Source organism: Corapipo altera, unplaced genomic scaffold, assembly GCF_003945725.1.
Source record: "Corapipo altera isolate COAL_440 unplaced genomic scaffold, ASM394572v1 61129, whole genome shotgun sequence".
Classification (NCBI taxonomy): Eukaryota; Metazoa; Chordata; class Aves; order Passeriformes; family Pipridae; genus Corapipo; species Corapipo altera.
Window position 1 is genome coordinate 267066 of NW_020884955.1, and position 22141 is coordinate 289206.

General features: G+C 43.4%; 2 protein-coding genes across 6 annotated transcripts in view; one reads left to right on the forward strand and one right to left on the reverse strand.

The window, feature by feature from the left end:
- Positions 1-9104, forward strand: part of MTAP (methylthioadenosine phosphorylase) — a 28028-nt gene extending 18924 nt beyond the window's left edge. For all 5 annotated transcript variants that reach the window (XM_027663707.1, XM_027663709.1, XM_027663711.1 and 2 more), the window contains 3 exons: positions 2134-2373; positions 2867-2989; positions 8129-9104. In XM_027663707.1, the coding sequence (XP_027519508.1) occupies positions 2134-2373; positions 2867-2989; positions 8129-8167 (402 nt within the window). In that variant the 3' untranslated portion in view covers positions 8168-9104. The remainder of the gene's footprint in view (positions 1-2133; positions 2374-2866; positions 2990-8128) is intronic.
- An 8046-nt stretch (positions 9105-17150) lies between these two features.
- On the reverse strand, positions 17151-20972 carry LOC113956772 (cyclin-dependent kinase 4 inhibitor B-like). The gene is made up of 2 exons (XM_027663672.1): positions 20698-20972; positions 17151-18485 (listed from the first exon to the last, which is right to left on the reverse strand). The coding sequence occupies exons 1-2, from the start codon at positions 20833-20835 to the stop codon at positions 18189-18191; spliced, it is 435 nt and encodes a 144-aa protein (XP_027519473.1). The 5' UTR covers positions 20836-20972; the 3' UTR covers positions 17151-18188.
- Between the last annotated feature and the right edge of the window lie 1169 nt (positions 20973-22141).

The window sequence follows — 22141 nt, forward strand, 5'->3', positions numbered from 1 at the left end:
AGAGAAAAAACATTTAGGTACTTCCCAGTCTCACATGTGATCATAATCTCATTAGCCTGTGCATTCTGATCAGTCTAACGGATGTTTTAAAGGACATGCGGTTTTGAACTCTTTGTGAGGCTGAGAAGGAATATTTTTACTTCATTTGAAATACCAGATGAAAGTGACTTAAACTTTTTCTATGAAACTATCCCTGAAAATAGTTGGAATAATTTCAGCCCAATGCAGGGGAATTTCGTAGATAAACACAATAATAATAAAGTCCGAACTGTGAATGTAACAGTCTGTTTAAGGAATTTTACATCAAAACATCTGAAAACTTTATATTATATTGCATTTTTGCAAATACATTAAAATACTCTGGTTTAGTTGGTTTATACACTGTAAATTAAATAAGCATCTGAACTGAGTTTATCTTTTCTTCCGACTGTAAAGTTTTGAATACCACAGAGTTGCCTTGGTTATTAGTGCTTTCAGAAACTGAGGCTCAATGCAACATCTTATAGGCAGTAAAATTGGAACTTTGTAAAGTATTTTGGGAAAGTACTGCTCAACCGTGGTTTAAGTCAAGTCACAATTTAAGTTGTCTATTGATTTATTAACAATATGTAATAATTGGCATTCAGTTAAACATAAATTCAAAATTAGCATCAGCAATAAACCAAAATATTAGGTGTGATTAATATTAGATTAACTTACAGCACAGAGTTAATCATAGAATGTTAAGAGGTTGGAATGAACCTTAAACATCATCTAGTTCCATCTCCCCTCCCATGGGCAGTGATATCTCCCACTAGACCAGGTTGCTCAGGGCCTTTTCCAACCTGGCTTTGAATACTGCCAGGTTGGGACATCCACAACCTCCCTGGGTAACCTGTTCAGTGTCTCACCACCCTCATAGTGAAAGGTTTCTTCTTAATATGTAACCTAAATTTCCCCTCTTTCAATTTGTGCCCATTACTCCTTGTCTTATCACTACAGTTCCTGACAAAGGGTCCCTCTCTGGCTTCCCTGTAGGCCCCTCCAGATACTGGAAGGTTGCTGTTAGGTCTCCATGCAACCTTCTCTTCTTCAGGCTGAACAGCCCCAACTTTCTCAGCCTGTCTTCATAGGGGAGGTCCTCCAGTCCTCTTATCAACTTTGTGGCACTTCTCTGGACTTGCTCCAACAGTCCCATGTCCTTCTTGTCTTGGGGACACCCAGAACTGTTTGCAGTACTCCAGGTGGGGTCTCACAAGAGCTGAGCGGAGGGGTAGAATCCTCTCCCTCGACCAGCTGGCCACGCTCCTTTTGGTGCAGCCCAGGATTCCACTGACTTTCTGGGCTGCCAGTGCACATCTCTGGGTCATGTTGAGTTTTTCATCAGCCATCACCCCCAAGTCCTTCTCACAGGGCTGCTCTCAGTCACTTCTCTGTCCAGCCTGTACCTGTGTCTGGGACTGCCCAAACGCAGATGCAGCACCTTGCACTCAGTCTTGTTGAACTTCAGGTTTGCATTTGCCCACCTCTCAAGTGTGTCAAAGTCCCTCTGGATGGCATCCCTTCCCTCCACTTTGTCAACTGCACCACACAGCTTGGTGTGTCAGTGAACTTGCTGAGGGTGCCCTCGATCCCACTGTCTGTGTCACTGACAAAGATGTTGAACTGTATCAGCTCCAGTACCGACCCCTGAGGGACACAACTCATCACTGGTCTCCACGTGCACAATGACCCATTGACCATAACTCTTCAAAACATAAATTTTCTGTTACTGTTCTCAGTAGCTCAACTCCGCCATGTGATAATGTAGTGCTCAGTGGACCACTTCCGCCATTCTGTTTGCAGTGTAAGCACAGTCTAAATATGCAAAAAAATCCTATCTTCCAGTCTTCTTAGTCTGCACTGAAGGCAGTAATCCAGCTGATACCAACAAAATCAAATGAGTGCAAGTTCGTTTCTGTTGGTCGGACTGTTAATTTCTCTTGTTGGGTGGGGAAAACTAAACTGATCCTTGGTTTTGAACAGCTGTAGCCATGTGAAGTTTGACTGCTTTGCATAAAGCTAACTTCTTTTCTATATAAGCTTTTTGAGGGGATGCAAAAGCACTGCAGGAAGGGAATTATTTCCTTTTCGTGATGTTGGCATGTTTTGCAGGTTCTTATTGAGACTGCCAAGAAGCTGGGGCTCCAGTGTCATTCCAAGGGGACAGTGGTCACAATCGAAGGCCCACGTTTCAGTTCTCGAGCAGAAAGCTGTATGTTTCGCAGCTGGGGAGCTGATGTTATCAACATGACCACAGTGCCTGAAGTGATTCTTGCAAAGGAAGCTGGAATGAGTTATGCTAGTATTGCCATGGCAACAGATTATGACTGCTGGAAGGAACACGAAGAAGCAGTGAGTGAAACTTCTTTCCTCTGGTCTTGTCATCAGGGATTTGAATGAGAATGTGGTTTTGGTAAGAGATGACATATTGAACTAAATCTGTTCTTGCCTACATCAGTATCCCTGAGGTATTCGTGATATATGATTGTGAAAGTAAGAACAGAGTCAGTCATTGCTCTCTTTCGTTTTCACAAACTCGCCTCAATACTAGCAAACATTTTGTTTCCTCTTATCTGAATCAGATGGTCTTTGAGTATGAAGCTCATCTTGTATTTGATCTGGTGTTTTTTCTTTTGCAACTCTGTGCAAAACAGCACATATGCCTTAGTTCTCCTGTTTGTGTACAATACACAAATATACACCATACACACACAGAGGAAAGGTTTTCTTACTGTCTAAAAAGACATTGTAAGGCTTCACCTTTATACTTATGAGTTATATTTGGTTGTTAAAAACGTGTGCCATCAAAATTGAGAGACATCATTCAGTTTTATTGTATTTCTAGGTTTCAGTGGATAAAGTTTTAAAGACGCTGAAAGGAAATGCAAATAAGGCTACTAGCATACTCCTTACTGCTATACCTCAGATAGGTTCGATGGAGTGGACCAACACCCTGCACACCCTGAAAGTAAGTACACTCATGAGGCTGATGAGTACAAGAAACAGTGTATCCATGTAAATACATAACACAGGTGTATGGTATAGAGTGTTTCTGCTTAAATCACAATGTTTCAGAGTAGATGCTTCAAGAAACCAAATCCATCCAAGATGGACAAACATTTTACAAGATTCTTGCAAGCTTTATTGCAAAGATCTAGCTTCAGTTTTACAAGAAGTTTTACAAAAGGTTAAAAAAAATGGTTAGCTATATATGGTTGATGAAGTGTTATCCTTCATAGCACGAGTAAGATACAGATATATGTGAGTATCCAAATGAAAAACCTGATCTTAGCACAATGGAGAGTCAGGTGGAAAAGACTGAACCAAACTAAAAGCATTGTCTGTTACAAGATATGGGTAATAACCAGTTTGAAATTATTTGGAAGTGTGTTCTCCTACAGGTTTCAAATCCACAGTGCAGGAAAAAGAAAAACGACAAAGAAAAACATTTCAAAACATATTGGCAAGGGAATTTTTAGGCAGAATTTTTCTTAGACAAGGTTTACTTACGTATTCTGTATTTCCTCTGTTTCACAAGCATGCTTGAGATTCATATGTGGCTGTAGCAAAAAGGGAAAAAGCAATGTTTAAATGGTTTGGATGTCTATCCAACTTCTCAACAAGCGTTTTTTGATGCATAGCTACTTCCAAGAGTACAAGAGCTTGTAGTGTGAGCATAACTGAGGATTATATTGAGGTGGTATGGGAGGTAGGGAAAGGTAATTGGAATGTGAAAGAGAGCAGACAGAAGTGGGCCACAAGGATCTCTCTTGCTGGAAGCAGCAGCTGTCTGTAAAGGAGGAAGCCTACTGAGGAAACTTCTGAGAGAATCCAGTCTGATAACACCTCCCTCTGTTAGGTTCTTTCTTCCTCTTTTCCAAAAATCACTGTGTTGACTGAAATTTGAATGGGTAAGAAAGATGAACACAGGCATAAGTCATGTCTTCACATACCTGAAAGTGTGTCCCTGAAATTCGATAATCAGCAGAACTGCATGTGCTGTAAAAATCTTCCATGATTTCTGATAGGAATCAAATTTTGGGGTTTGTTTACAGCATGGTTCTCTTGTCACTGACTCTCATCTCTAATTTAGTCAGTGTCCTAAAGGAAAGACATATGAAGCAAAATTCACCTCAGACACTTTTGAGCATACATGACCAGGTCAGGTTCATGGAAGTCCAGCACAAATCCTTGAAATTAGTGTTTTGTTGATTCTTCACTGAAAAACCTACTTTTTATTGGGAGTGCCTGAATTATGATTCTTCCTCACCTCGTTATCTGAACCAGTTATTTTAATGTCCCCTCTGTATATTTGGGAGAGGTGACTGACTTTTTCCCTTTCCCCTCTGCATTCTTTAGAAAGTTGTGTCATGTATGGCTAAGGGAAGCAACTGAATCAGTATTCCTTCTCCTCTCTAATCCACAGAAAACATTTTCAGAGGATGGGGCTGCTCTTTTTAATAGAGATACCTAGCTATACAGCAAAACTCAGAGTTTGAACAAATAGTCTAACACATATGCTAGGTATTCCTTAGCTTCTTTTTCATACTGACATGCAAGGAAATGGTTCCCAGTTATATAATGCTGTGAAAGTACTGAGGGATCTGCCTCCATTTCTGGCAGGTGTACTTCAGTGAGCAGTGTCCTCTTGCATTCCTTTGCATGATTGTCTTGAATCTTCATCAGAAGTGAAAGAGAGCTGTCACTATGTGTGTGGGATTCCCCTTTAATGAACACCAGCCCTTCTTTCAGTTCATTGTGAAGTGTTTCTTCCAGCTCAGTCCCTGAAGTACTATTTGCCAAGGGAAGAAAATATGAAGCACCAGAGGAAGGGTCACTCCATCCTAATGTAGCTTCTTAAACCTTTTTTCTCTTAAACATCTAGTGCTGCCTCGTTATCAATGATGAATAATGAGGTAGTTTCACTTGAGATTGACAATTTTTATGGTTTTTTTGCCTTTGCAGATAGTGGCTTGGTTTGAGTGATAGTATACTGAGAAAGGGAGTTGATCTGAAGGCATTTGAAGAACTGGAAACAGAAAGTAGGTATTGGCAGTGGGGATTGAAATTTTCTGTCAAGAGAGTAGGAGTCGCGACTGTTTATGATTTAACACAACCAAGTAGTCTGGAAAAGTGACAAAATTCTAAAGCTCCAGAGGCTTTGGAGGCTTATTCTGATTTTACGTAGGAAAATCAGAAAAGGCTAAAAATCTTTCTTTTTTGGGGACTGAAATGATGGTAAAGTAGATGATGGATTGATCCTAGGCTTCTGGGTTAATGAATTAGAGAGGCAATTTTGCAATGCAGCAAAGAGAGAAATATACGTATGTGGTTCTGTACAAATGTGTAGGTGAACCATAAAGAGTTTAAAAAACTATTCTCTTGTAGTGTACTTCTGTATATTTTACACTGGGAGTTTTGAAGGTCACATGGTGAGGTTTTTTTAACTGATCTGTTCCAGAGGTACCTTTTCTTAGAGCTTGAAGGCAGCACCTCTTGCATGCCCTGTGGTAATGTGTTAAGGAACACAGACAAGGGGCAAACTGAATAAGACTGCAGCTGGTACACTACTGTCACTGACAGTATAGATACCCATCTGCATATCCAAGATGCAGCTGGGTATCTCAAGTGGGCATTTGCCAATGTCTGTTTCTAGTGTTGAGGAAGCATGTAAAATGATAAAGCTCTGCATGGACGCAAGAGCTTTTCCTTTCCAAGCTCTGTAATCTGACTGCTATGACTGAAGGAACTTCACCAGGCAGGAGAAATTATGCTGCCAGTCTCTTTACCCATCTGCATTTCTCTCTCTCCTTACACACATGCATTGGTGTGACCTCTGAATCTCACAGTAGTCTTTAGGAAAGACTGCAGTGTTGGGCAAAATCTCCAAGGGCTGTTTTTCTGCTAAAGGTCCCTTCTCTTTCATGTGTCTTTTCGTCTGCGATATGCCAGTGAGTTTAGGCATAATTTGAAAGTTACTCATTTTCTTACTGCTTAAGATGTCTTTAGAACAATATTTCCTGGCTCTTGCTGTAAAGAAGTCATTCTCCAGTCTCAGGTTAAAGCCCTTACTCTTTCAGAACAGAATACTACCACATGATATTTATGTCATGGATGAAGAAACACAGATCATGCTGGTGATCACAGTGGTCCAAGTGATTTCTGGCTGGTATCAGGGAAATTTCTGGATTGGATGTGTCAGTCATGGGTGATATACAGCTTGATATGCTGCTCACAGAGAATAGTTGTGTAGTGAGGTGATAATTACTGGCAGTTGTTGCTGTAATGTTCATGAAATAGTGGCGTTGGACATCCTATGGGGAGCAAGAAAGGCAGTTAGCAGAGTACAGGTGCTGGAGTTCAGTTAAGCGTACTTTGTTTTAACCAATGAAGTTGTAGGTATTGTCTCATGGAAGGCAGCTCTGAAGAGACAAGGAGCTCCAGAAATTAGGCAGGTCCTTAAGGGCAGCATTCTCCAAGTACAGGACTGATCCAAAGAAAGATCAGTCAGGAAAGTGAATTGACTGAACAGGAAACAGAGCTCTATGTGAAAACGCAGGATTCAAGGGTTGGAAGCAGGGACAAGCTACAAAGAAGGAATAGAAAAGCAAGAGCAGGCATGTTAGGAATTCTTTCAATAAAACCAAAGTTTGTCTATAGATGACACTTGGAAGAGATACCAAAGGCAACAAGAACTTAACCCACTGCATTGATACCAAAAGCTTATCATGTAAAACATAGTCTCACTGCTGAAGACAGTAAATTAATTGGTGACAGCAGACAGTTTCAAATGGGGACTGATATAGTAGATTCCTTTTTGTCTTTGCTAGGAAAAGTATTGGTTAGAGAGGAAAAAATTGTCCTATTGAAAAGAATTTTAGCTCATAATCACTGGGAATTGAGCTCTGTACCTTTCTTACAATAACGTTCAACACCATAAGGATCAGGAGAGAATCTGATTAAAATGAAAAAAGGGATGTCCTGTGGAAACTGATTTTTCTTACAGTGTGGTTGCAAGCAAATCAGCTTGTGGTAAGGTGTCAGAGCTTTTGTGAGTGCTTCTCAGGTAAATTTCTTGTCCCTGTGAGGAAACCTGCTGATGCTACCTGCCATTTTTGAACTTCTGTACTAGCCTTTGTGAAATGGTATTTGGCAGACCTTTGATACAAGGCATAATGCTGTATTTTGAGAGTTGTGGTAAGTCAATACTGTGGAATAGTTTAGGTAGGGTAAGGTATCTGTAGATACCGTATGTATATGTTTTGACATACTTCATCATTGACTCACTTGGGCATTTATGTTTGGTAGGTTGAAGGGCATAAATCTTAATATTTTTCAGTTATTTTTTCTGCTCTGTCACAAGCTGAATCTGATGTTCCTAAGGTAGTCATGTAGAACTGTAATCTTGTAAATATTTCTGAATAATTTTCTTCCTCAAAAAATATCTCAGTGAAATCAGTGAATGTACTTATGTGACCAGAGTAAACTGGCTCAGGTGAATAAGGCAGAGGGGAAAAATTCATCAAGGCTTCTCTTCAACTGTAGTTGCACTGGTCTGCACATGCAGTGATACTGGCAGGATAAGGACCTCTCACAAAAGCTGAGATTGAAGTGTTTCTCAGGTCCTGCCATTGAATGTGGCTAATGACAAACTTGCCTCTCCCTACATAACATGAGTATTGATTGCATTCACTCCCAGTGAGTGCACCTTTAGAGAAAGATTTCTTTTCTGAATGGCTGTACTTTCAAACTGATGAAAAATCACATAGAAGTGAAGAAAAGCAAGCTGCACAATTTTTCATTTGTATCGTGTGAGCCCAAAGTCCATAATTTAGTGTTTCTGCAATATGGTTGTTTTTCTCAATACCAATCAGCGTGTCATATAGGTTTTCAAAAGTTGTAGTGACAGCTCCATGTGTGGGTATGCCCCTCTTGTAATTCTTTTAAATTCTGTGGTTTAGAAGAAGTTGGAGATAACTATGCACAGGTAAGGAGTTACACCTATTTGTAATCCAAATGGAAGCAATGTAGTCTACCTTTACATTGAAAAGTAATTCTCCCTGCACTGGCAGAAGCAGCATTCATCTACTGTGACTTTGTGTTTCAGACAACAGTGCAGTGTTCGGTCATCCTGCCAAAGCAGTAACAACCTGGATGAATCTTGGAGTGCTTACAAGGAAGAATGGATCACTTGTGAACTTCCAGAGGTTATAATATCTCCAAAAATTGTTACAAGCATAAAAGAACAGACTAGATGTTAACCAGTGATAATATATAAGACCACTGTTAAAATCTTTATCAGTTTGATAATGTATAAGATGGTTAAAATTAGCTATTTTTGAGTATGTTTTCAACTCTTGTAACAAGCGTGGATAGAGCCTTCCTAAATCTTCGTTCATGAAGCCTAGCCATGATGATGTTTTCAACTAGAAATAGCTTTACTGTCAAGCTGGATCAGGCAGTGGTTGAAGAACAAAAGTCAGTATGCTCTATTCAGTGGTACCTTTTAATTGATGGTAAAAATTAAAGTCTAGGTAATACTCTTGTTGCAGTTTCGTAAAATAAGGTAAAAAAATAAAGCAGATTCACAGATAGGCTATTTGTGTTGCTGTTTCTACCTCCCATCTTTTCCTTAAATATGGCAAGTGATTATAATTCACTTCTGAAACATAGCAGAAAAACTGAGCAAACCATATCAAATAAAAATTATGCTATTTTTATACTTTATCCTTATTTTTAATTCTGTTTATTTCTTTTTAAAGAAGTGTATTTGTTTGTGTGCTAGAAGATATGATTTAATAATTGTGGTGGTTCTGTCACAGCAGCAGTTGTGTAATTAATTAATGTTCTCGTTGAAAAAATTGAGGCGATGCCTAAGCCAGATTTGTGCCTAAAGATGTACTTATGTGACTTACAGAACTGTACATAAAAGTACTTTGGTGCCAGTGTCCCACTATGCTGGCCATTTTCTGCTTCACTGAACAACTCCAAATTTAGTTTCTGTATTAAGTGATTAATGTGCTCCAGTACTTTAAATGTATGCATTTCAATTTTTTAAATACAATTTTACTTTAATAAAATAACCTGCTGCTTCTTGTCTAGTAAATAAATTAAATGCTTCTCCAAGCTGTGTGCAAGTTGGGGTTTGTTTATTTACTTCTAGTCATTAGTCTATGAATTTTGTTTATCTCACAATGACTTTTGCCATTCATGGAACAGGTTGGTGGTGATACCTTATAAGCACTGCTTTTAGAAAGACCACTTTTTAGAAAACACTGTGCTGCTCAGAACTTTAGGTTCTAAGTTCCTGAACAACAGGGCTTCATGAGACAGAAGTGGATTAGAATGCAAGGCAACCAAGGAAGATATCAGAAAAGTGAAAGGTAAGGATTCTCATGGTAATGTAAAAAAACCCCAAATTAATCCAAAGGAAAATAGAAGAAAGAAGGTACATAAGCATTTTACCGTGATAGTCTTGTTTTGTTAGACGCCCAGTCTCCTGCTGTGAAAGCCTTTAGATTTGAACATACTTTGCCTAGCAAAACCAGTACAAGTGCTTTTCAGATACTGGCAACAGTGGCTTAACCAATTTTCTGTATTTCCTGGTGTTTTTAAGAACTTGGGTTGCAGGAGACAGAGCTTGAATATACATTTCACTGCCTTTCACTAAGCCAAATCAGGTGTCTGGCCTTAAAAATTATTTCTATTTTTATCTTTGTCCCCTAGGCACTTACAGTGAAATAAATTGGAGCCAGGAAGTTCATGTTTGGTTGTTCGAAGAGAAAATTGTTTATTGGTGTCCATTTTCAGTCCCCCTTGGGTTTCTCTTTTTATGTTTGGTAGTGACATATAAAGATAATTGTTGTGTTGATTTTTTTTTTTAATATATATTGGGTACTTACTGTCACTGGACAGTGGCACAGAGCAGGTCCATAGGTAGTGAGTTTTGTTACACATTTCTGTTATAAATTCTTCCTATGCAAGGCTAGATAACAACACTAGGTAAGGATGACTGTGTCCAAAGAGTTACAGTCAGTAGCTCCATGTCCAAGTGGAAACCAGTAACGAGTGACGTCCCTCAAAGGTGTGGGACCAATACTGTGTAGTATCTTCAGCAGTGAAATAAGGTAGTGGGATTGAGTGTGTGGGAGACACCAAGGTGAGTGGTGCAATTGATTCACCATAGGGAAGGGATACCATCCAGAGGGACCTTGACGGGCTTGAGGAGTGGGCCCCACCCCAGTACAAGTTTCAGGAAGGTCAACAAGGCCAAGTGGAAGGTGCTGCATTTGAGATGGGGCAAGGGGGATTGAGACTAGCCCTGTGGAGATGGACTTGGGGGCGCTGGTGGATGAAAATATTGAACATGGGTCAGCAATGTGCACTCACAGCCCAGAAGTCCAACTGCATCCTGGGCTGCATCAAAAGCAGCGTGGCCAGCAGGTCAAGGGAGGTGATTCTGCCCCTCTACTCCCCTCTGGTGAGCACTCCCACCTGGAGTGCTGCAAACAGTTCTGGTGTCCTCCCTCTAAGAAAGCTGTTGGAGCAAGTCCAGTGAGGGCCACTAAGATAGTCAGAGGACTGGAGCACCTCTCTTATGAGGACAGGCTGAGAGTGTTGGGGTTGTTCAGCCTGGAGAGGAGAAGGCTCTGGGGAGACCTTACAGTGGCCTTTCAGGACTTTAAGGGAGCTTATAAGAAAGATGGAGGGAGATATTTCACCACATCCTGTAGTGACAGGACAAGGGGCAACAGTTTTAAACTGAAGGGGGGTATATTTATATTGGATGTAATAATTTTTTCACGATGGAGGTGGTGAGACTCTGGAACAGACTGCTCAGAGAAGTTGTAAATATCTTTGCAAGTGTTCAAAGTCAGGTGGGACGGAGCTTTGATCAACCTGGTCTAGTGGAAGGTGTGCCTGCCTGCGGTAGAAGGACTGGGCTATATGGTCTTTGAAGATGTCTTCCAGCATCTTCTCTGGTACTTGTTCTGTCAGCATAGGCATGATACCTGAAGGTGTCTCATGCAGAATTTGTATATAAAGTCAGTAAAACAATGCTAGTGTTTAGGGGTTTTTTTACAAAGTTCAGCATACATTTTATACTCTGAAATGTGTTGGGAGTTATTTATCCAGCAGACTATACAACAGAGATAATAATTGGCAAGAAAAGCATAGGTAAGTGTTTAACTATATGAAGATAGGGCCAAATAAAAGTGGGTTTAATTGTCTTTCTAAACAGTCTTAAGAAGGGTACTGTAGGAAGAACTGCAGGTGTGATAGACAGCAAGAAGATACAAATTCAGTGTACTGCATTACTAAAACCAAGTAAACATTCTAGCAGAGAACCATGGTCATTCTGAGACTCAGAATGTATCTGGTTTAACAAGAATGAGACAATGACAGGCAGAGGACTTCATTGATGAAAATTGCCTCACTTCAGTTTGAGTGTATCCATGACAATTTATTTTTTTTTTTGCAACCATGCTATTGGCACTGCTCCTGTATCATAACATGAGAAGCAGTTTTAAGAAGTGCTAGCTTGAACCTGCTGGAAAATTGCATCTTGACCTGGTAAACAGCTTACCAGGATATATGATGCTCAATTGTGGCTGTTGCCTAGTTTTCAAACATCACAGATTTGCAAAATGTGCACCTCTCTAGCTTAACTGATGCCACTGCTCATCTTACAGAAACTTCATGTCTTCTGTTTTTTAAACGTAACCTGTTACATGCTTGTTTCTGGTTTTACACTAACATCTCTTATAGTAAATACTGTCTCCTAGAAAAACTAGCAAAACTTTCAGCAGGACCTTCAGGGCCTCTCTGGTTTCTATGTGTATGTTTCACAGACCATTTTAAACGTTGCCTACTTCAACACAGGTACCTAAATAATGATTGCTGAAGCAAACGAAGCAGCTTCTCTGTGAGTAAATTGCTCATATCTCATACAAAACGGATTAGAACCATGGAAAGCCTAATAAAGTATTAGCTAGTGAAATTTAACCTTGAGTTTTCCAAGTCTACTTCTCTTTCTCCGGTGAAATTGCCCTAAACTAACTCATGGCCTGAATGCTTTCAAAACTTTGGAGAGAGAGAGAGCACCCCTAGAGCTAGCAGTAATTGTTGAAGAACAGGTCGGTCTCTGTTGCTCCTGTGCAGGATTTGCCTTAGGAATATAGAGAAATGCAGCTAGGGAAGAGTTAGAAATAAATGCTGAAAGCCTAATTTTATTTCTCACACAGAGGAGAGATAATGGGTGGAACTGAGCACTTGCAAATAGCACAGATGCACAAAGCAGGAGGCACACCAGTATTAAGCAAGGACCAGGAAACACAGAATCTGTAACCAACTGATTCCTCACAAAATTTTCAGCTGGCCTCCAAAGGAAAGGCCAGGTGTTGGAACTTCATAAAATGTCCAGATCCACACAGACCACAAGCAGAGTGTCACTGCAGGGTAAGTTCAACATGCAAATAACAAATGAAAAAGGAGACATATACCCACTCACAGGAACTTTTGTCCAACTGTCCCTCCAGTGGAGTTCATTAGGAACTCTGCTTCATCTTGGCACACGTCAAGATATCACAGGCAAGATATCTCCTTCTGCTTTGATTGAAGAGACTTCTGGGTTTGGACTTGGTAGCATTCAGACCCAAACAGCCCTTGTCTGTGTTCCAAGCCAGCAGCCCTCGTGTCACGAGTGCCCTTGTGTCACGAGCACTTGCTCTCTCTGAGTGTGCAGCTGCTACTGGGTCCTACCCCACTTCTCACTGATTGTTTGCATGTTGTATTTTGCTTTACCCAACTATCCATGGCTTTTGAAATCCTTTTGTCTTGGAGGAGATTGCAATTTATTTTGCTCACAACATCCTCCAGTGTGCACGTCAGCAGCGTAATGTACTGATGCCAATGCGAGTTCAAATATGGCCCAAACTAGAATGTGGGGCAGGCCATTACATTTACTCTTTTGCTCCTTTTTCTGTTTTCTCTAAATCATTCTTTGCAGCCTGACATTGATCTATCTTGCTAACATGAGATTGCCCACTCATATCTCATTTTCACTTAGCTAACACTTCCCGCTGTTTCATGCTAACAACATCCAAAGCATCTCTCAGCATCAGCACAGGTGGCATGTGACATCAGAATTGAGTTTTTATATTAGTATTCAAAACAGATCTGAGAGCAGTTGGAGTTCCCAGAACTGTAACCAGTAAGAGTGTTTTGTTTATCGAAACCAGCTGAGTATCAGTAAGAGGAGAAATTAATTCAGAAGGTGCTCAGCACTGGGTGGGACCAGCCCTCTAAGACGGAAATTCTGGCCTAACTGTTTTAACGACTGCTTCCTCTCCCCACTATCATTTCAGTGCTGGCTGAAGCAGGTCAGTTCAAAAGAATTGAAATTAACTTTTAATCACGCTTTTGCAAAAGTTTGCCACTGTTTGTTTAGATAATTGTCAAGTTCCAGCTTTACTATGTATTGGCTCAGGCAATTTGTGGTGCGAACACCTACGCCTTTGCACTGTAATAGTAAGCAAACAGAACAATAAGTAACAGTAAGTATCAGTAAGCAGGCAGAACTATAAGCAGAGAAATAGGCAACCCCAAGCAGAGCTGTATGTAGCAGCAAGTAGGCAGCAGCAATAAGCAACTTCAAGCAGAACCACAAGCAGTCCACTAGTCCCTGACCACAAAACGGTTCCCCAGTCCTTTAAAGAAATGGCTCCCAAGTGCCCCGGCATGAGACAGCCATGGAAACCCCTGCTTGTGATAAAACTCTCTTATTTCTTTCCTACAATACCATGATCAAACACTTACAATCATTCTTTTGCATCTGCCTGAAGGTAAGCCAGCAAGATAAACCAGTAGGAGGAAGGTAATGGTAGGAGTTGCTTCTCCCTTAATTGCACATGAGGAGGACAGTGGAATTAGCTCTGTCCTTGGACCAGATCCATATGTGATACAAACCCTCCACTTCATGATGTTATTAGTGCCTTAGGTTGAATCTCAATTCCTTCTTTGGCCCTTAGGCTGCTCAGCATCTAAGAAGAAAACAGATGTAAGAAAAAAAATGTAAAGCCAGCAGTGTTCAAGTGCTTGTTCTCACTAGGCAAGGAATGCCCTCTCTCCATGATTTCCACCAAGCATTGTCCATGTCTGATTGTAAGTGCCACTGCTCGTCAGCCATGTGGATTGGATGTCTGCAGTGATGAGCTTTGTTTAAGAAGCCAAATAAAAGCATTGACCCAGGTCAGCATGGAGTGGGGTAGGGGTAAATATCCATGGCATATCCTTTCAGGTGTAGGCACCGTTCCCAAGGCTTTGTCTCCTCTTTCTCCAGACACCTCTTCGCTCAGCTGAACCTGCCTCTTTTTGCTCTTGTTCTGGACACCCTGTGCCTCCGTCCCATGCTCCAAGCTCTCAGCATGCCTGTTTTTTCTTACCTTTTTACCCACCTCATGCTGTCAACAACCAGCACTTTGGAGAAAAAAAAATGCTGACCCTGGGACTTTCCCCACCTGGGTGATCAAACTCTGATGTTCTTAATTACTACTCTCATGTCCTCAAGTAGGAATGTCTTTGTTGAGAAATCCCATGTAGGAGGCTGCTTCGTGAAAGGAGTGACTGCAACAATGGCAGCATAAGCTGCTCAGTTCAGTGGTAGGAAGTAGGTTATTTCTAATACCATGACCTCTGCTGGTGGTGTGAGCTGAACTCTAAATGTCTTGTCCCCCTGGTCATTTGTGCCTGAAGCAGTAGGTGCAAACAGGGCTTCTCAGAGCCCACCATCAATCCTGAGCTTACATTTGATAACAAGAGCAATGCTGGGTCTAGTGGTAATCATCCATGTACCTTTCTGTGAGGCATCCTGAGGCCTCTAGTTGCAAGATTCTTGGTTTTCAACTCCTTAGGACTGCCTCTCATTTCACTATGCCTTCTTGGGCTCTCTCCAGCACAGAAACACTTTGTTATCAAGTATTTCTACCAAAAGCATGAAGGTACTTATTAAGAAACAGGATTGTAGAGAAATTTGTCCTCTGGGAACATTTTCACAAAGAAAAGAAGTGTTCCATACTAACTTCTGTTCATACAGTATCTCAAAGTATTCCTATCCTTTTTCCTGTGAATTTGAGGGGGAAAAAAGTGTTGAGTTACTTCAGTGGCTGTCAGTTTAGGACTGACTGACACCTGATTAAAAAAAAAAAAAAAAAAAGGTAGAACCACTAGGTATATTATCTCTGCTGCTGTGAGTGATGCCCCACCAGGGCTCTTCTAAGACACACATGTCTTCAGAGGTTCTCTCTCCAGCACCTAGTACTGTGCCTTGCCTGTTACATCTTCAAATTCCTCACTTTTTCCTGTAAGGGCTCTGAGCATTTCCATTTTTCTCCTGAGACTCACAATATGTGAGGCTTGTTTCCTATGTAAGTAGGCAGTGAAATTAATGTATTTCCACACCTTTGTTCCAGGCAAGGTTGAGTGATGACTTTTTTTTCTAAAATACTTTTTGTTTTTCACTTCTCTGAAGCTTTCAAAGACTTTGAACACAATATATAAAGCCTGTGGGCCTTTAGACACGATCAACTTATGTGAATTCAAAGGGGATGTTGCCTGTTGTAAACCTTGGGAGTCATGTTCTCAAAGAGTAGTTTTTCATAATGTGTAGTAGTAAACTCTTTGTGCCATTACACCTGAAGGTATTTTTATTGAGTATAAAAAATTTGGCAGAGGACAGCAACTGGACAATATCCTATCAAATTATTTAGATGCTGGCATTCACAGACAATCGGAATGTGCTTTTTATGAAACATAGCGCTGCTGGCTCCTTGCTCAAAAAGTGACACCACCGCATCTGAAATCACCATGCATACATAACTCCATACCAAGAGCTTTCCATTCTCTTCTCTTCAGGTGACTTCCCAAGGAGGTTTTGGGCTTTGGCAACTCTGAAGCCAAAACACCTGGGGAGGTCTCATGCTTTCGGCACAGCTTTCCCAAGTGGGGAGAGGCTGCGTGGAAACCCTGTTGGACATCCCAGTGTGAATGGCTCTCTCCCTGTCATGTTTCTGAAGGGGCTCCCTAGGGCTCTGGCCCTCCCTCCTGCAGGATGGACAGCCTGCGGGCAGGAGAGCAGGCGGCAGGGAGTGGGCAGGGAGGCAGGGAGTGGGCAGGGAGCCCAACAGCGGGGATGGATGATGGATGGATGGATGCTCTGCCTATGCTCTGCCAACAGCTTGGCAGGGAGGACAGTCACCTGCCCTCAGACCCCATCTCGAAAGGCTGAGCTGGGCTCCTGCCCACATGAGAGCCTGGAGTGTCAGGGCAGAAAATGAAAAACATTCACAGAACTACAGAATATTCTGAGTTGGAAGGGATCCACAAGGATCATTTAGTCCAATTTTTCCGGTCCACTTCGCCCACATGAAAGCCTGGAGTGTCAGGGTGGAAAATGAAAAACATTCACAGAATCACAGAATATTCTGAGTTGGAAGGGACCCACAAGGATCACCTAGTCCAGTTTTTCCCACCTACCCTGCCCCAAACCGGTTTGCTGACGCCCTCTGGGACAGGGCTCACTCTCCATTTGGCCCCCAAAGAGCTAGGAAACAACCTTCTTTTTGAGAGGAGAGTGGCTCCCCACCCCTGCTGTTATTTTAAAGAAATGGGTCTAGTGCTTATTCAGGACCTGTGCCCTGACCAAAGTGAGGCTCCAAGACACCGGCATGCCGACACCAGCTTTCCTGCAGGGATGGAAAAAAAGCTCTTGGACATAGTATGCACCAGTAGTGCATTCCACGGTAAGCACCTGTCAATTCTTCTTTTGGTAGGAAAAGAAAAAAACCTCCTACTCTTAAAAATAGATCATAAGTCATGCAAAGGTACGAAGTTCAGTTGAACTTTCCTTTTGCTCTCTAAGTGTTGTTTTAAATAAGGAAACGAACGATTTTGATGGTTTTAACTTGCATGTGTATGTGCTTAAGTAATACACATCTGCGAAAAGCCTCGTGTATTTGACCTGCATGAGTGTGCTGTGTGTATCCATGCGTATTTATGCACAGACCCCCCCAAAAAAGAAAGCAATGAACGAAGTCGAAATAAAAAACACCGCCCAACACTGAGTAGTGCTGCATGCAGAACCATTTAATAGCTGAACACTATGAATGAAGTTTTTTAAGCCAATCTCGTGTTTTGATATTGAATAATAACAGGTATTTTGTTGCACGCAAGTGGTACAAACATTGGGTAGGCAATGGAAATTCCATAAGAAAAACAGAAAACGAAAAGTGTGAAAAGATGCAGATTTATAACCAAACTCGGTCATTTGTTGTTTTTTCCAAATATCTAGTTTAGAGACACAGAAAACTGTCTTAAAATTAAGAAGCTCGTTGCCCAAATCTTCTGAATGAATGGGATACCTCCAAATGCAAAAACACACAGTAACGAAGCGATCACTAATTGGTTTTTCACATGGATGGCTTCTCCAAATGCAACTGTACAAAATATTTGTGGTAGTTCTCAAATCGTGATGTCTATCAGTATTAAATATTTTAACATTCAATCAACGTTATATACTAATATTAAAATTCTAAGTTAAGTGGGCTGATGAGGGGAGAAGATTTATAGATTGAAAACTTTTGTAAAGGGAATGGCTGAAGTGTTCACTATTTCAGAGCACTACAACGTAAAAGAACTTCAAGGTATCTCTACAATGCAAAGCCTTGCAGGGCGGTGAGCAAGCCGGTAAGGGAAACACAGCATTCTCATTTCTCCAACAAAAAAATGGAGAGGGGAAACGGCAGATTTTTCCATCGCCCCCTCACTCCCCCGAAGCATAGGAGAACCATTTGCTGTTTGTGCTCTGCCCGTCGGGGAGCCTGAGAGGGAGAGCAGGAGCGCTAGCCTTGGCAGTGTTTTGGTTCTTTCCTTTTTTTCTCAGGAAATTGAGCAGCACGTGTCTTCTCGCAGAAGCAGGACACGGGGTGCCCGGGGCGTGCGGGAGGAGCCCCGGGCAGCGGGACAGAGGAAGAGTCTTCCCAGCAGTCGGACACCGGTAGCGCCTCCAACCGCGATCGCTCTCTGGGTGACTCTGCGGCGGGGATACTCGCGGCGGAGATGGGCGCAGGCGGCGAGGGGACAGGGTGCCGGCGGGGGCGGCCGAGGGTGGGTCAGCGCGCAGCCCCCTCGGCGGTCCTCCCGGCTCCCGGGAGGGGCGGCGGGTGGTGCAGGTAGCGGCCCACAGCTCCGTGCGGGCCCCCCGCCGCCACGTCGAGCGGGAGGCGGCCGCGGCCGTCGGGCTGGTCGAGGCGAGCCCCGGCCCGGTGCAGCGCCGCCAGCGTCTCCAGAAAGCCGGCGCGGGCCGCGTCGTGAGCCGGGAGGCAGCCGGTGCTCGGGTCGGGGCGGTTGGGGTCTGCTCCGCGCTGCAGCAGCAGCTCGGCCACCCGCGGGCTGCCCAGCATCATCACCTGCGGGGAGAGACAGTGTCAGCGCCTGTGGATGCCGGCGCAGCGTCGAGCTGGCGGTTGGGCGGCGGCGGGACTGGCGTCTCTTTTGGGCATAATTCTCCTATGTCGGCTACTTGTAGTCGTGACCTGCATAAATACTGACAGCCGTATGCGATGATCCATACGGGTCCCTTGAGCTCGAGGCAGTCTGCCATTATACAAATAAAAATAAAAATACTAGCTACGATGCGTGGGGTTTCCAGACCAGGTTCTGCATATGTGTATGTTCTTTTTCGCATATTATGCCATTTATATATACCATGGTAGAAATGGTACTTGTGGTATGTGTAAAATTATATATACGTACATGCAGACCCGGCTATGTATGTGTGCACCTATATATGCACACGAATATATATATCGTCTATGTACCACCTATTATATAATAAATAGTGTATATATAGGTACTACAAGTAAATTTATACATATGCATATATTAAAAATTCATTAAATATATTTATACACATAAATAGTCTGTATATATGTGTATATATATATGTATATATTTCTATATTATGCATACACACCCTGTATTTTGTGACAGCCCTGAGGAGCCCTGCATTAAGGCTTCTGCCACTTAGAATGCCTTATTGATTTATCAATGACCAGCGCAGCAAGCCAGGCTAGGCAGCTGTGTGTGGTTCCTTTCGGCATCCAGTGTGGAATTTTCCAATTTTTCTCCTCCTGAGTTTTGGATCGAAATGGTTTTTCTTTGTTTTTTCATTCTCTCTCTCAGTTTTGGCTTCTTTTCAGAAATGTGAGGGAAGTTGCTGTGTGCTCATAAATAATGCGCAAAACTTTCCTGATGGCAAGTTCCTAAAGACATCTTGCTTTTCGGTCATTAGCAAAAACTTTTTGCAAGTTCTGATCATTCACGATTGAACAAAATCAAACAAACAACCAACAAATAAAATAAATTTGCATTTGGGTGTTTACTTCCATCATTGTCCTGGTCATTTTCAGTGGAATTTTAAACTCCATAAATTGCAACTTCACATTATGGAAAAGATCTTAAGACAAAAGGTTTTTCACGTTATTTTCTTTCTCAATACTTTGTTTATGCACTTCAAATAATTGTGTTTATTTATAATCAAAGTCTGAAAATGCTTACAAATTTCATCATTTATAAATTTCTTATTTAAATTTTTTCAGAAAGAAAAAGAGTGTCCACATATCAGAATGTCAGACATTTTGCAAGTGTTGAAAAGGGAAACAGAACCCAGTCTCACTCTGAAATGAGGGAAAGAAAGAGAAAACTTCTAAGAATTTGGAGATTCTTTCCATCAGGAGTTTAAACATACAACAGAAATAAAACGAATAATTTTCTCAGAGCCTTTCTCAGTCACTTACTTTAGAAAAACATTTCCTTTTCCATGTAAAGTGTAAAGACCAAAATGGCTGTTCAGCTTAGCTGATGAATCATTAAATATATCGCTTCAAATGGCAACTCGAGAATTCTTTTCATGAGGTATACAACTCTAGCTTAAATCACAGTACATTAATCGTTCAACAAACAGTAAAAACTTTTAACTTAAGTATGTCGATTAACAGAACACATTTTAGCTCTCAAAATGCCTGGAAAGCAACTCTACACACGGGTACTTTCAATATCTATCAGTGAATACTACCACTATTGATGAATAGAGAATATTAAAATTACTACTACTAAAAAAAAAAAAGAAGTGGCGACTCCTAATATATACCTAGTTTCAAGTTAAAATTTCTATCAGTATAATTGACACATAGCCTTCTCTGCTGATGTTGCTCATGAATATATTAGTAAGGGACTTCGATTTCCTTGGGGAAAAAAAGACCCATTCAGGCTATATTTCAAAAAACCAAGAAAAGTTGCTCAAAGTGCAGTCAGCTCCCCAAACCCAACTGGAAGAGGATTTTGCAGTCTCACTTCTCCTTTTAAGTACCCCCTCGCATAATTCGTTTTACTGCCAGCGGTTCCCCTCTAAAATCCATCTTGTATTTTCAGGATGGCAGGGGTTAAGAAAAGCACCCGTTTGTATCCAGCTGCGTCTGGAGTACGGTTCCGATCATAACAATAAAAATCCATTCGAAATCCAAAATATCCACCCCTCCTCGCTGGCGTGGGGGAGCACAGCTTACCCCCGCAATCCGGCTGCTCCCCCGCTCCCCACCCCCCCCCCCCCCCCCCCCCTCCCTGGAGCGGGGTTCTCCCAAAGCAGTTGGTTGCGTTGGGATCCACGCCTGCGTCCAGCAGCTTCCGCACCTCCTCGCGGTCCCCGCGGGCGGCGGCGGTGCACAGCCGGTCGCCGTCTCCCCGGGGGGACCCCTCCATCGCCCCCCGCCGACCCGAGCCGCACGGCCGCCCCTGGCTTTCTGGCTCTGCCGGCTGCGACCTCGCCCGTGGCGACGACGCAGCTCCTCCTTTTCCCAAGAGCAGCGACTGCCCCCCTCGCACTCCCAGGCAGGGGCCCCCGGGCCGCGGGCACAGCTCCGGGCCCGCCTCCCCGCCATGCACACCCACGGCGGGGCGGACACTGCGGCGTCCGCTCGCTCCCGCTTCCCAGCGCTCCTGGCGGCTGCCGTGAAATCCACGAACCTCGCACGGGTGGGGGGGCACGGGGAGGCTGGTGAAGGACCGCGGGATACCGGCAGCCTGGTCCGCAAGCTGAGAGCCGGGGCCAGTACAGCACGTCGGCAGGGGAGCCCGGTTTCACCCGCACCTGGAGTGCGGGGCGGCTCCCGCGGGGGATTCCGTCCGTACAGGAGAAAGAAGGGGATAGGGCTGCGGCCCCACACCCTCCCCATAATGGGATCGGTGGTGAAGGGAGGCGAGGGGGGCAAATGGCTTCTCTAGGCTGCCCGGGATGGTGGCAGCTGCCTCGACGCGGGCAGGTGGGACACGCCCCGCGAATATCTGACTCGGGGGTACGACGACGCGAAGAGGGAACGACGGACCAGAGCCTTTCGGGGACAGAAAGGGGCTTTTGTACGAGGGATGGATTTGGTTTCTGCGTCCGAAAGGGGGCCCTGCCCTGCCCTGCCCGAGCCCCTCCGAGAAGTGGGTCGGGGGTCCCTCCCTACTACCCGCGCCGGCCGGGAGCAGGAGGACCGAATGAGGAAGAGAGCCGTGCCCGCAGGAAGTCTGCGATCCACCTCATGACACCGGGCAGAAGAGGACCGCTTAAGTTCGGCCCTGCCGAAGACTCCCGCGGGCAGGAAAACCGCAGCGGTAGCCCTCCGGGGTAAGGTGCGGCTCTAGACAGACGGAGGCTAGGCAGAGCCTGGCCTTTCCGCTGTGAGAGTCCTCAAAATCCAAGCACCTGGTCCCTCCCCTTGCCTTTCCATCTCCCCGTTGCAGGCCCTGAGGACGTCCGTGACACATACCCCCGCTCCAAGCAACCCCTCCTGTCCCGCGTCGGAGGGGAGCGGGGGATCGGCACCCACGATCCGCGGTGTGAAGCTTTTATTCTGTCACCTCGAAGTTCCGGACAGACGTGGGTAAAAGGCAAGGGGAATAAGGACGTCTTTTCGTTTTTTTTTTTTTCCTTTTTTCCCCCCTTCCCCTCCCCCGCCCCACCCCTTCCAATGTCAGTTCCCTAATCTTTTCTTAATTGCTGAAGACCAGTGTGATGCCACAG